At 44.8% G+C, this 14,022-nt stretch overlaps 1 protein-coding gene across 8 annotated transcripts in view; it reads left to right on the top strand.

The window, feature by feature from the left end:
* The window catches only part of APLP2 (amyloid beta precursor like protein 2), a 49,953-nt gene extending 37,319 nt beyond the window's left edge, over positions 1-12,634 (top strand). For 2 of the 8 annotated variants that reach the window (XM_079326683.1, XM_079326679.1), the window contains 9 exons: positions 86-244; positions 689-817; positions 4,599-4,698; positions 5,236-5,406; positions 5,992-6,027; positions 8,752-8,831; positions 9,622-9,696; positions 10,179-10,334; positions 11,097-12,634. In XM_079326683.1, the coding sequence (XP_079182809.1) occupies positions 86-244; positions 689-817; positions 4,599-4,698; positions 5,236-5,406; positions 5,992-6,027; positions 8,752-8,831; positions 9,622-9,696; positions 10,179-10,334; positions 11,097-11,198 (1,008 nt within the window). In that variant the 3' untranslated portion in view covers positions 11,199-12,634. Of the gene's footprint in view, positions 1-85; positions 245-688; positions 818-4,598; positions 4,699-5,235; positions 5,407-5,991; positions 6,028-8,751; positions 8,835-9,621; positions 9,697-10,178; positions 10,335-11,096 lie in introns of all 8 variants that reach the window. The other 6 variants (XM_079326682.1, XM_079326678.1, XM_079326685.1 and 3 more) reach the window with 3 other exon arrangements.
* The last annotated feature ends 1,388 nt before the right edge of the window (positions 12,635-14,022 follow it).

The raw sequence follows: 14,022 nt of genomic DNA, 5'->3' as shown, positions 1-14,022 counted from the left end.
GTTTGACAGTCTTTGTTAGTTCTGAAGTTGGTTCAGGAGTTGTTGGTGACACAGTGCATTTCACACAGAACTTTATTTGTTCTAGCACTTTCAGGCCATGGTGAAATCTCTGGAGAAAGAAGCAGCTAGTGAGAAGCAGCAACTGGTGGAGACTCACCTGGCTCGTGTGGAAGCCATGCTGAATGACCGCCGTCGCATTGCCCTGGAGAACTACCTGGCTGCCCTGCAGGCTGACCCACCACGTGTGAGTTTCTTCCCAATGCATTTTTCCAGTAAGATAACATTGGGTGGGATGGCAGGTGAAAATGTCTTGGTGAGAAGGTTGCCTGTGACTTGCAGAAACTGAGAATTGGTTCCTAGGACATTGTGGAACTTGGTGCTGCAGATTTAGCAGAGGGTCTGTAATTGACTCCCTCTCCTTCCTGCCTGGGGAAAAAAACTCTGCTTTGTTGGGTGTCCGAAAGGCACCGTTCATTAGGTGTGCTATTCTGAGTCATACAGACTTAATTTTAAGCGTTCTGAGTCAAAGAGGCTTAATTAAAAAAAAAAATAAAAATTCAGGGAGGTGAGTGCAGGTGTCAGATCTGTCCAGCACCAAAGTAGGGTCACACCTGAAGTGCTGTTTCCAGCTGCGGATTTGGGTTGACTCCAGTGCTCCAGTGACCTGTTCCCTGCTCCCATCCTGCAGCCCCATCGCATCCTGCAGGCCCTGAAGCGCTACGTGCGTGCTGAGAACAAGGACAGGCTGCATACCATCCGCCACTACCAGCACGTCCTGGCAGTGGATCCGGAGAAGGCTGCGCAGATGAAATCCCAGGTAAGAGAGAGTTTCTGTCAAGGGAGCCATTGTTGCCCACCCTGGCTGTCAGAGGCTCTGGAAGCTGTGTTACTGGGTACTACAGCAACTTCATCCTTGTGGAGCTCCCACTTCCTTTCACCAGAGACACTCTGTGCCTGGTTTTCCTCCCTGCCAGACTCAGTGTTAAAAATTGAATCTCTGTTTTATACATTGTTGGTCACAGTAACAATTTGAGGGCTTTAGAACTAGGTCAGTATCAGTTCTGTGTTTTCTTTTATCAAGCACCCCTGAAATTTATTTACTGGGAACTTGGTTGTCTTGAACAGACTTCCTCACTTCTTTCAAGTGTCTGCGTGTTACTTTACTTATGCTTGTTGTTCATATTGCCTGTCTTTGGGATTTGTGGGAATTCTCTCATGCTTTTACAGAGTTATTGCCTGGTTTCCAAAGCATGATTCATAGCCCTGTCCAAGCACTTTATCAATGTCATTAGCTTAATCAGAAAGACAAGTTTTGATGAATTTGTGTTGTGCTATTTGTAAGAGAAAATCCATCAGTTATGGAAGTGATTCTCTGTGAGGGCTGCTAACAGCTTTCTTTGGGCCTGACGGAACCAGTCAGCTGGCTAGTTTTGAATATTGACACCCTGTTAAACCACTTAAGAGAGCCGAATGCGCCCCTGTGATATCACATTGAAAAACAAACAGGCCCCAGGAGAAGCTCTGTTGCCTGCAGCCCTTGAGCAGGTAGCTGGGCGCTGGCGGCACCGGGCTGGCTCAGCTGCGCCCGGCCGGTTCCAGGCACGGCAAGGCTCGGCCCAGATTCGGCCGCCACCGGTGCAGCCACGGCCGCTGAGCCAGGCCAGCGCGGTTTGGGCTGAGCCGAGCCGGGCCCCGCTCCGGCTGTGAGCTGCCGAGCCATCCTGCTGGCACTGTGCGAACCGCGCGGCCCGGAGCAGAGGCAGCCGTGCAGCCCCGTGCAGGAAGCAGCCGCGCGGCTGGAACTGCCCGCGGCAGGGCTGGCACACAGCCGTGCAGCCAGAGCCGGCGCCTGGCAGAGATCCCGTGGCCAGACCCCGACTCTGCCAGTGCACAGCTGCAACTTGCAGCCATCAGTCCTCTCTCCAGGGAGAGAAAAAGGAAAGGTGAAGACACGTAAAGAAACAAACATGGAGACGCCGAGGTCGGTGGAGAAGGAGTTGAATTCCAGATGGGAGGAGATTGAGGAGATGCCTTAGTCTTGGACTGAAATTCTCTTAGAAGGCTGTGGTGAAGATGATATAGTTGATACATCAGGGTTTTTTTTCCCTTGTAACTGATGGGATGTATTGGGGGGGGGGATGTAGCGTTGTAAGCACATCTATGAGCAGAGGCACCCATGTTAAAGCAAGCAGATGTCAAAGTAGCTGTGATCCAATGAGGAGCTCAAACAGAGAGAGAGAGAGTAGAGAGATGTGAAACCTTGCCCCAGGGATAGAAGAAGAAAAAAATCTGTTCCCAGAGATAAAAGAAGAGAATCTTTTGTTCCTGTACTAGAACAACTCATCCTTAAAATTGCACCCCGATAAGCTGAAATGACCCATGGTGGTAGTTGTGGGAGAACTACCAAATCGTGGGAGGGACTTCACGATTGCAGATTTTCGGGCTGCTGCTATTTGTGAAAATCAAAACCACGAGAGAACTGTTCCTTGTGGAACAGTCTCTGTGGCATGGTAGGAGAGACTCGTCTCCCTAATTGGACTGAAGAAACATTATTTTAAAGGCGGTAAACTGACTGAAATTACCAAATTTGTCTTTTGACGTTCTCAGTGGGAAAAAGAAGGAATAGGTGGGGGGAGGAGAAGTGTTCAGAAGATTTGTTCTGATTTCTTATTATTTTTCCTTTTAATTCTGTTAATAAATTTTCTTTGATAGGCTTTAAAGTTTTGAGCCTGCTTTGCTCTCCTCCTAATCCTTATCTTGCAGCAGAAAATGAGTAAATAATTCTAGTGGATGCGCTGGTGTTTCACCAGCGCTAGACCTAGTACACCATTACACTGTATTTTAATTCTGAATAGCCAGAAAATCCTTTTCCCTGTGCTGGGTAGTGTGTATGAATACGTTTCTTCAAATCTGGTCATTGTACTTACAAAAGTACTTGGAGATACACATAAGTCTTTGAATTATGTTGATACTTGTTTTCACTTTTTTAAAAATGTTGAAAGATGTGCTGAAAGGCCCAACTGATTTAAAATTCAAATCAAGAATGTCCTGTTAACACTGAAAGATCTGTTTGGAAGGGTGTGTGCTTTCTCAGGTTCAGAGAGATCTCACTGTCCCACTGCAGCTTTAGCAATGTTTTCCTAGTCCCGGTTTGTGGCTGCTGTGCTGCTTTGGTGTATCTTTGAGTTCTGTAGTGCACAAACGGTAAGTAAGAAGAAGGAATGGAGAGCTGCGGGGAGACAGTGCAGTGGAGCACATCCAGTGCCACCAAGAGGAAGAAATAGTCACTGAGGAAAAAATGCATAAACTGTATAACCAGGAGGTGGAAATACCCTGGGTTAAGGGTAGGACAGGGGCTGGAGCCTGTTGCTGTCCCTTCTGGTGAGGTGCAGAGTGCTGTCACAGTGATTTTCCAAGAAGCAAATCTCACACTGCAAGGTGGCAGATTCTGTGGGTTTCACCTTGTGTCTAGGTGTTGGCGGTGAACGTTCACTCCTCGTCTCCCACTGCCTGTGGGATTCTTGTTAAGCTGCATGTCCCCAGGAGGAGTGGTGGCAGCTGTGGTGGCTATGATGATGCTTGGCTCTCCATGTGGAATTCATGGTCATGTTTTCAGAAACATGTCAAGCACAGCCTGGCCCAGCGCTTTGTTCTGCTGCTGCCACAGCCCAGAGCATTGTGTGTGAACTGTGTTCTTAAGCTAAACCCTGTACAGTCCTTAATTCATTCTGAAGGCTGCAGTGTCAACAAATCGACATGCAAGGGATGTGGGTGGTACAGTTCAATTTCCATTCCCTTTACTTTTCACATGCACCTTTAGCTCCTCAGTCGATTTCTTTGGTTGACAAGCTGCCACATGCAAAATTATATTGTTTTCATCCTTGCTCTTAAAGGTCAGGCACACATCAGACTGTGAAACAGGTCCATCTGACTCTGTAGCTTTTTGCAATGTTTGGCCATCCATATAAATATTTTCCTTGCACTCCTTGATCCCTGATTATGCAGCTCCCTCTTCAGGTCAGGCCTGACATCACTGCTGGATTTAATGTGCTTGGGAGGAGTGATTTGATCTTGCTCAGAGCTTGGATGTATTTCTCAAAGGAAGGGAGAGCACTGCAGCCAATGAGTGGGTGTAGGAGAAATGGAATGCCACAGTTGGTTTGAAAGGCACCTTTTTTCTGAAATCAGAGCTGATAAGATATCCCATATGCTCCTTTTGCCTGTATCTTTTCTAGCAGTCAGGGATGATAATCCATTTAATAAGGCTGTTACAGGAGATGAGTTATGGCTATGTTGGGCACATGGGAAATGCCAGCTTTGGTGGCATTTTAGTGTTTCCACTGGAGAGCTGGTTACAGGGAGAGCCAACTGAATCCTCTCTTACTCACAACATTTCCCAGACTCCTGAGAGCACTTTCTATAGACAGCCAGTTCCAGTGAAGCATGAGGGCATCAGTCAGAGAATTGGGCTGGATTGTCCCCTATTGCCTGCCATGGCAGATCCACCAGTAATAGATACTTTATTGAGCAAGGAAAGAGCTGGTACCATGAAGTGATTGACAGTTTTTGCTTATTCCAACACACTTTTACATCTACAGGTGATGACACATCTTCATGTGATTGAGGAACGGATGAATCAAAGCTTGTCTCTGCTCTACAAGGTGCCATATGTGGCTGAAGAAATCCAGGATGAGATTGGTGAGTGTATGTGCCAGCCCCTATGCTGCTGTGTGAAGACTTGTAAGTTTTTATATCCACTGAGCTCCCAAAAGATGGCTCTCTTCTTTGAGGGGGTGCCCTTGACAACAAGTACTTGAGCTTGGCTCAGGCAAGATACTGTCTGAATGTTACAGAATAGCCAGTCATAATAGCTTGTTCCCAAGAATTCTCACTGTCCATTAAAAAAAATCAACAATGTTCAGAATAGCAAATTTGTCTCTCTAAGGGAGATGAAAAAGATTTGTAAAAAAACCCTAGATTCTTTCTCTCTTTATAGGTTAGTCCTGTCTTGCCAAAACCTCATGCCACATCAAACCTCTTGGCCTTTATTTGAATATATTTCTAAGCAACGCCTTTACTAAGAATCCCAGATGAGATATGCAAGATAAAATAATCTGGCAGCCCTGAGAGCAGTGTTCCCTGGCAGTCCTACCTCAGCCTTATTCAAACCATCTGCCCCTCTCTGTGACTGCCAGGTTTCATGCAGTTTGTGCAATAATTCCTTATTCCTTTCAGATGAGTTGCTTCAGGAGCAGCGTGCAGACATGGATCAGTTCACATCCTCCATTTCTGAGTCTCAGGTGGATGTCAGAGTGAGCTCTGAGGAGAGTGAAGAAATTCCCCTGGATGGCAAACCTTTCCACCCATTCCAGGTGAAAACCTTCCCAGCCTTGCCTGAAAGTGAAGGTATGTGGAACTGAACACTGGGTTCACTGGTGGTTTTTCTTAGACAGTAGACTGGGCTGGAACAGACAAAGCTCCATCCCTTTGGGTGATGTAGAGTAAAGCAGTTGCCCTGACAGGACCCCTCGCTTACTGGAGAAGCAGTGCTGCAAGTAATGTCTGCTGAGCAGTTCTAATGATTTTCTGATTCTTTTCTTTGCAAAGTTGTCCTCCCTTTTCATTTTGCAGCGAGTGTTAAGTTTTTACAGTGTGTCTTGACTCTGGAATTAATTTTCACTCTTTAACAGAAATATTCTTGTGTAATGTTAAATCTTTGTACTGTGACCTGCTGAGGGGCTGAAGGAATTCCCTTTTTTTTTTTTTTTTTTTTTTTAATATGTGTATCTTTTTTTTTTGTATCATTGGGTGTTGACAGCTGGTGTGTTGTTTGTATTAATTTTAAAAATGCTTGAACAGAGTCCTGAGCTTAAAGCTGTAGACTAAAAGCTTTTCCCAGGGTCTGAGTCAGAAATCATGCACAAGCCCTTTTTCCTTTTTCTCTTAATCTCCTTTCTCTGCTATTTTTGTTTTTGTTTTCCCTCCTGCTAGATCCTCAGCCGGATTTGTACCATCCAATGAAAAAAGGTTGGTTCTAAGCTGCTCCCTCACAGTGCTTTCAATCACTCTCCTACCTCCTCAGTGTGTTTGATAGCTTCATTTTAGTTCCATTCTCACCTTGATTTTCATTTCCCTGCTTTCACTTAGATCAGTAATGTTCAGTTTCGCTTGCTTAGGCCTAGTGTTAAAGGAGCCACCTAGTCTGAGCATCTAATTGTGTATGTGTTCTTCCCTGTTACTCACAAGGGTCTCAGAGTGCTTGGAGTGTCTCTGAGCCCTTAGGAAAGGTAGCCTTGGCCAGTGTCTGCAGTGGTGCCTTCCATCTCTTCATGTGTGACATTTCTTAGATTAAACCCTGCTGTGCTGGTGGGGACTAGTCCAGAGGCTGCCTCCTGTCTCTAATGCCCCATGGCACCCCTGAACAAGGAATGAGTGTTCTTCAGGACACAGGCTGTTTCCCATTTAAATGTCCTTATGGAGTACAGCTAGTATGGGACAGATAAATCAGGAGATTCCTCCTCCATGTTTGTGTTTTCCTTGCCATCACCTTCCCACATGGAGCATCTCTCCATACCAGCAAAGTGTGTGTGGTTTTCTATTTCTCCCTTAATTCGGGATTAATTCTGCAGTAGATCGGTGCTTGGCTAAAAAGTGGCTTTAAGAGCAGCTTAGAATTACTAGCATTAATTAATGTCTCTGTTAGTGATATGGAATCAGGGAAAGATCAGTAGAGAAGGGAGGTTCTTGCATGAACTGTGTGTGGAGTAAACACAGTGTTTTAATCTGCCTTTGATTCAAATTATATTGTGTAAATCTCAAAGGAAAGCAAAAATTTTGCTAATAACTATTTCATATAAGTACACATAGTTTTGTAACATGGTGAAGGCCAAATAGCTTGAAACTATTCTCATTATCCATGTTTCTCTGCAAATGTAAGTCACCTTCATCCCTCTTGTGGAACAGTGTACAGTGTGCTGACTGCTCTGACAAGAATTGGGACAGACTTGAGTTTGATTTTTTTATTTATTGAATTGTTGAACAACTGCTTTGTTTACTTGAGGATGATAAATTTGTGTTAGTTCTCCCTGTCTGGGTAAATCTAAGAGTCTCTGACCTGGGGTCAACAACTGTCCTACACTTGTTCCTGCTCTCCCTTCCCTTTTCATTGAATTGCTCAAGGGTTTCAAAGGAGTTTTGGGTTCATAGGGTGGGGAGGAGGATTTTATGCAGCTGTGTGGTTTTGTGTTTTTTCCCCTGTGAAGTGTATAATTTGAACTATGCCTTTGAGCTACATAGAACTGGGTCTGTTACTTGGTACAGCACACAGACAAATAGCAGAGTTCAGTGCAGCAGCTGAACTCTCAGCCCTGGAGACTGTGCTGGGTTGGCTCCTGAGACTGGAATAAAGCAGTTATAGGCCAAAAGCGATACAGTAGTTCCGTATTAACTATTTGTGACTGGTTTCTCCTGAAAATCCCAATAATTGACTGTCTTCTTGACATATAATAATATGACCTGCTTTGACAGTTGTGAGAAGTCAGACTGGCAGTCTTGGCAGTGCTTGGAATCTGATTACTGCCTCCAAAGAAAAATGTGAGGCACTAAAATCGGAGATGCTTCATGGTGAAATGTTATTTCTGTGGCATTTTCAGGCAATACAAACTTATCACTGTAAAAACTTGCCTTGAAGCCAAGTAGCCTTTCTTTGCATCTCATCAAAGAACATGCTGCCAATTCCATCATCAGTTGACATGATGTCTTGGGCACCTTGCAAGCTCAGCAGTTTGTGCAGTGGGGAGGCAGTTTGCAGTCACCAGCAAAGCCTGAAGTGCTGTAGTAGAATTTCCCCCCACATCATTGGAAAGATCGCACTATAGGTTTGAGGCTTCACTATCCTCCTGCTTTTGCACTGGAGTGTCACAGGTCATTACATTGTCCCTACTCCTGGTGGAACACTGGCATTCTCCTAACATGCTGTGTTGTGTCAGGTCAGGGCAGTTTGCCTCAAACTCTGAATGCGTACTGATCTGATCTATTTATAAACGCTTTGGATCAAACCAGTTTATGCCAAGCCTTGTGCTAATTGATGTTCTTCTCTTGAGCCAGTACTAGTTCCAGCCTGGAAATGGGGTGGTAGTGTTCTGCTACAAAGGCTGGTGTAGTTCTCTGCTCCTCCCTTACCCTGGGATTTATTGTTTCTGGGCTTGTGCCAGGTGTGGGACAGCAGCTCATTACAGAGCCATGCTGGGTGACCTTGGAATTCTCGTTCCCAAAGCGCTTGCTGATGTGCCTCCTTCCAACAGAATGGGCCATGCTGGAAGCATTCCCTGTGTGCTGACTCTTGGCAGATGGATGTGTGTCCACTTCTGTCCAGGGTCACGGAGGGGTGTTGGGGACCTGGGGTGACACCTGCTGCTGTTACTGCACTCACTGTATGTTATGCCTTGTCTGGGGCCATCTAACAGAAGCACTTAGCAGTGCGGTTTGTCTAGATTGACACCTCAGCCTGATTTTGGTGATGAGTCGTGTTTGCTCCTCTCATTGCCACCTCATTTCCCCTCATTAACAGCCCTCCTAATCACTTGTCACTGTAGCTTGTGAGCTGCCATCTGACACAGCAGTATGAGGACAGGTTAATACTCATCCGTCTGTGCAGTTAAACACACGATCCATGGCAGCTTTACACAGAGTAGGTGACCCTTCCAAAATGTTCCTAAGGGCTGATGGGCTCTCCTTGCTCTTTTGGTGCAGGTTCTGGCATGACCGAGCTGGATGGGCTGATTGGCGCTGAAGAAAAAGTGATTAACAGCAAGAACAAGGTGGATGAAAATGTGGTGAGCTCTCCACCATTATTTTGTGAAGCTAAACCTGCCATGGACACTAATTAATAGCAGTGACTTATTTTCATGTCTCGTTCCAGCTCACAGAATGTCAGTGTGTTCAATATCCATATGCTGTGGGGGAGTCAGTTTGGTGATTGTTGTAGGCTCTTAATACTGATTAGCATCAGAAGCGGGGGGGGAGAGGGGGGGAAGGAGAGAGAGCTTCAGATCTCTGAGTCTGAGAACTCTCTGATTTAGGAGTGTTTTTCCCAAGCAGAGACCCTTTGATGTCCCTTTATTTTTAATATATGTTGGTGTGTTCTATCTGTGTTCTCACTTATTTTTCATGACAGGGGAGACCTCACCTTCCTCTGAAGGTGAGCAACCCAGCAGGGGTTATCTCTATCCACAGTGATAACAATTCTCTAGGATGTAGTGACAGCCATTTTGCCTCAGTTCCATGGATTTAAAAAAAATTAAACGTCAGCTTTTGAGTTTCCTTTCAATACAGTTTTAAAGCCACAGGTTAGATCTTACATAACAGAAATGCTGGGTCCAAGTTAGCAAATTTTTTTCCTTTGGGGCCTTAGTTTGAGGTAGTCTGGAGGTAATTAGCTGTAATACTATCACTGATGGCTGCATAAGAGTTGGAGAACAATCCATGCTGTTGAGAGAAGAGGGGAGATGGCAAGTGGTCCTGAGCCTTTGCTAGTGTTCATTAAAGGTCTCTTGTCTGTCTTCCTCTTCCTTCTCCTCCGTTTTGTGTGGATACTTCCATAAAACACTTTGGTGTTTTTAGGTCATCGATGAAACCCTTGATGTGAAGGAGATGATTTTCAACGCGGAGCGTGTCGGAGGGCTGGTGGATGAGCCAGTATGTTTGTGCCTGCTGAATCCAGGGATTGGACAAATTCTTGAAGCTGGATTTTGATTCCCATTTTTACTGAATTTGGGGTTTGGTGCCTGGATGCTGCTCTGGGTCCCATGCAGAGTGGAACACAGTATAGCCCTTCTGCATAAACATGTGAACAATGAACACACATTAGATATTAACTTGACTCCTACTGCAAAAGTGTTTTGTGGGATAGGGAAGTGATATGGGCCACTGTCTGTTCAGAGCTACTAAGCGGGGAAAGAATTTTGTGTTCATTTTCCTTTTGATAGAATATTTAGAGGTGAAGTAGTTAGGGATGGAATACTTGGATATGATATATATTCACTTTCTAGTGTATAATTGGTCATATCTCGATACTGCAGATGATCGAAGACCTTTCTAGTGGCCATGGTTTAGGTGTGTGTTCAGCAGTGCATCTCCCTTATTGCTCCTCCTCAGCCTGCTCTTTTTCTTCCCTCCAGGATAATGACAACTCCCTTCGTGATGATTTCGGCTTCAGCAGCAGTGCCCTTATTGGGCTGTTGGTGATTGCTGTTGCCATAGCTACTGTTATAGTCATCAGCTTGGTGATGCTGAGGAAGAGGCAGTATGGGACCATCAGCCATGGAATTGTGGAGGTGAGAAACAGCTCCATAACTGAGGATGAAAATAGTCAGCGTTGAATCACATGTGTGTGGGGGTAGAGGGTGGCAGGAGCTGCCAGGCCATGGAGAGTTCTGAGTTCTGCGTCTGGCTCGGTCGGAATTAACTCTGTCCCTGCTGATGCCATCATGGTTTGTTCCTCAGTGTGCAGCTGCCAGCTCCAGGTGTGCTGTGCTGGTACCTGCCACTCCAGAGTTGCTTTTTCTTATCACTAGGATTCAGTTAGGCTTCCCTGGCTGGCTTGGGGTAGGATTTAACAGTAAATGAGCTTTTCAGGCAATATCTTTAGCAGGGCAGTCAGTCGGTCAATCCATAGCAATTTGTCTTCCCGGCTAATTGAGAATTAAGATGTGACTGGCCAAATGGTGGAAGGGCAGCTCCTTGCACATTTTTATGACAACTTAATGGAGCCCAGAGAAAGCTGCTTTTCCTTTTGTCCCACCCATACAGGAGATTTTAACAAGCTGTTTAATGGGAGAAGTGGGTCCCTGATTTGCAGTGTCATTGCAGTGAGCAGTGGCAGATTTCTGAGAACATCCCCACAGGGGATTGGGTGGGCAGGAGGCATCAGCTCCTGAACAAGCAGCTCCATTAAAAAAATTAGCTTTTGCAGTTTACCTTTTTTCCTTGTTTACTGCTTACCCCACAGTATTCATTCAGTGTTGGTCTGTTGCCTCTTGTTCTGTGGAATCAATCCTAGAAGTGTTTCCTTGACTAGTATCCTGTTTTTTCCAAAGGTGGACCCAATGCTCACACCTGAGGAGCGGCATCTGAGCAAGATGCAAAACCATGGCTACGAAAATCCCACTTACAAATACCTGGAGCAGATGCAGATATAAAAGAGATGAAGATAGAATAGCCCCGACAGAAAAAGGTGTGGGGTGAAGGGCCAAAGCAGTCCAATGTTTTGGATCAACTACTGACCAACAGTTGCTTCAAGAGGACTTCATCTTACATTCAGAACTCCTGGATCATTAAGACTATAATTACTACTGTAGAGTTGCAATTTCCATTCTTTTAAATGGGTGAAGAAATGATAATATAACAATATGATATATCAATCTCCTTAAATGGGAAAAATGGATCTATTGCAGATATTTGACTGAGATGTAGTTTTCTTTTTTTTTTTAAATAATCTGAAAAATACCAGTTCTGTTGTACTGTTGTCTGATACAAGCTCTATATATATAAAAATGGGAAATGTTGATTTTTATTTCTGATAGACCACGTATATGTTGAGGGTCATTTGTACCAGCCCACCTTGAACAAAGGAGACAGTTGTGGCTCTTCAGTCATTTTGGCTTTTATATATAAAGCATTAATCTTTTTTCCTTTTTTTTTTTTAAGTGAATTTCACTGGGAGTTGCAAAGAGATTAATTTAGGAATAGGAGCTATTACAGCATAAGCAAGGAAGCAATTGGGAATGGCAACTAACAAAATTCCTTATAATGAGAAAAAAAAAGAAAAAGAGAAAAAACAGAAAAAACCCCCATCTTCATATGCCAGTGGTGTGCACCCTGCTGCTTAGCAGCTCGGGCTCTTGGAATCAGGACTCCCTGGAGGCAAGGAGTTAAAAGGCTTCTAGCATCTCTTGTTTATAGTTATTCTAGTGGAGTTTTAGAACTTGGTTTGTGCATACTGAGGTCTGCACATTCCCCTTCCAGATTCAGTTCTGCTCTCGAGTTGGAAGTTCTGGTAGTGAATTGAAATCCTCTGTTCTCAGCCAGTTTCCTTCAATACTCACCTGGCATTAACAGCCCCCTCTTGCTACTACTTTCTAATTTCCCCAGCTCTCCTGCCTCACCAACATGGTAAGTAGTTAAGAGCTGCAGGTTTTTGAGCTTTTGCATCTCCCTGGATGGTGTTGGGCCAGAAATGACAAATCACTGCAGTAACTGGGACCTTGGGAGCTGACAAACACAGAGATCTCTCTCAGCTGAGGAGGGAAAAGAGTGACATGTTGGGAAAGGGATGCTGCCTATTTTAAGGGAAATGGGATGCATAAGCCCCAAGAAGACCAAAAGGGGCATTGTTCCACTCGCCATCATCATGTCTTTGTAATGCTTGTATAGTTGGTGTTAATGCTCACGGCTTTTTTAAATCTGGGGGTTCTGGTAACCTGTGGTGTATTTTTTCTATTTTTCCTGTGACTTTATTTTTTCTTCCCCTTTCCGTGTTTCTTCCCACTATGCACAGATTTACCTGCAAACTCCTTAGTGTGGTCTGTGGGGAATGTATAAAGTTTAAACACATCAATAAACACTTTAACTTCCAGACTATTTCTTCTCTTTATTCATGGGCTTGCTCTAATTCCCCCTTCCTACAATGTCCTGCTGTACTCATGGTGCCTTTTCTCTGACAGTGAGAAAGACTGTACAGGTATTGATGTATAGCCATGCCTGGAGTCTTCTCTGGTATTTCCAGATTCTGATGACCTTTGTGGAGAGGAGGAGGCAGGATGCTAAAGCAACAGCCAGATCCTGGTAGAGCTGGGGCTGCCACTGCCTCTGGCCGTTTGTGGAAGATCCTGCAGATGGTTCTCCCCATTCCCAGGATGCAGGTGGCTGCTGGCACAGCCCGTGGGAGCAGAGCCAAGGCTGGCTGTGGTGACAGGCTGTTCTGTCCCTGGCCATCCACCTGCACTTCCCTGGGAGCCACAGGGACCCTGTGCTGGCTGTGTGCTCGGAGCCTGTGACACCCACAGGCCTCAGGAATGGGGCTGAGCAGAAGCACAGCAGGAAATCTTAGAATTCCTAGATATGAGGGCATGGGAAAAGGCCTCCCAGTTCTGTGACAGTTTCTGTGGTTCTTCTTGCAGATGGCCAGATCTGAAGTAATTAAAGTCATAGACCCCAGGCCAGTCAGCTAATTAAGGTTAGCGGTCACTGTATTGCTGCTGCTGCTGTTTTATGAGGGGAAGTAACTGGTTAAAGTCGCTCTTGCAGAGCACCTAAAACTAACAGCCTGTAAAGCTCAAAGCTGTTTCTGCTCCTATGTGTCATTCCTCTCTATTCTTCTTTGAGGTGTGACCACAAGCACAGATAACCTCTTCTCTCATCTCAGTGAAATGTCCAGAGTCATTGCCACTTGAATGTCATTTTTCAGGTCAATAGACAGAATTAATTTTCTTTCATTTTTATCTGTGCAGTTCCCAGTAAGTGGAGGGAGAGGAACATGAGGAAACAAGAAGGTTTAGCAATTTTGAACAGGAAGCACTTGCATGTCTGTTTCTCCTTAAATATGGGCTCCTTGGTTCCACTGGAACCTCCATATTGTGGTTAAATTATTCAGACACCGAGAAAAGAGCAGATGCTGTCCCAGAAAATGCCGTCTGTTGGCTTGTCACAACTACTTGGGAAAGAGTTTTGATTTTAAACTAAATTTAATTTAAATGATGCCAAAGCATATCTGCAACCTAAAGCCATTCTTGGACTGCACCCTCAGGTAGGGTGACCTGCAAGTGAAACAAATTACAGAGGCAGCAGATTGAATTCCAAAATTGAATTTGGGTATTAGATTTTTCCTTTGATAAATTCTATTAGTCCTGCAAAATAAATGCATCAGTCTGGAATCAAAGTCTATTAGTTCCATGCTTTGGCACAGACTGCCAAGCACTTGGGGTCAATTATTTACGATGGATTTTGACCACAGGTTCTGAAAAG

This window comes from Erithacus rubecula (assembly GCF_903797595.1).
Source record: "Erithacus rubecula genome assembly, chromosome: 25".
NCBI lineage: Eukaryota > Metazoa > Chordata > Aves > Passeriformes > Muscicapidae > Erithacus > Erithacus rubecula.
The sequence above is the reverse complement of the archived record's forward strand: the minus strand, read 5'-3'. Positions and strand labels throughout refer to the sequence as shown.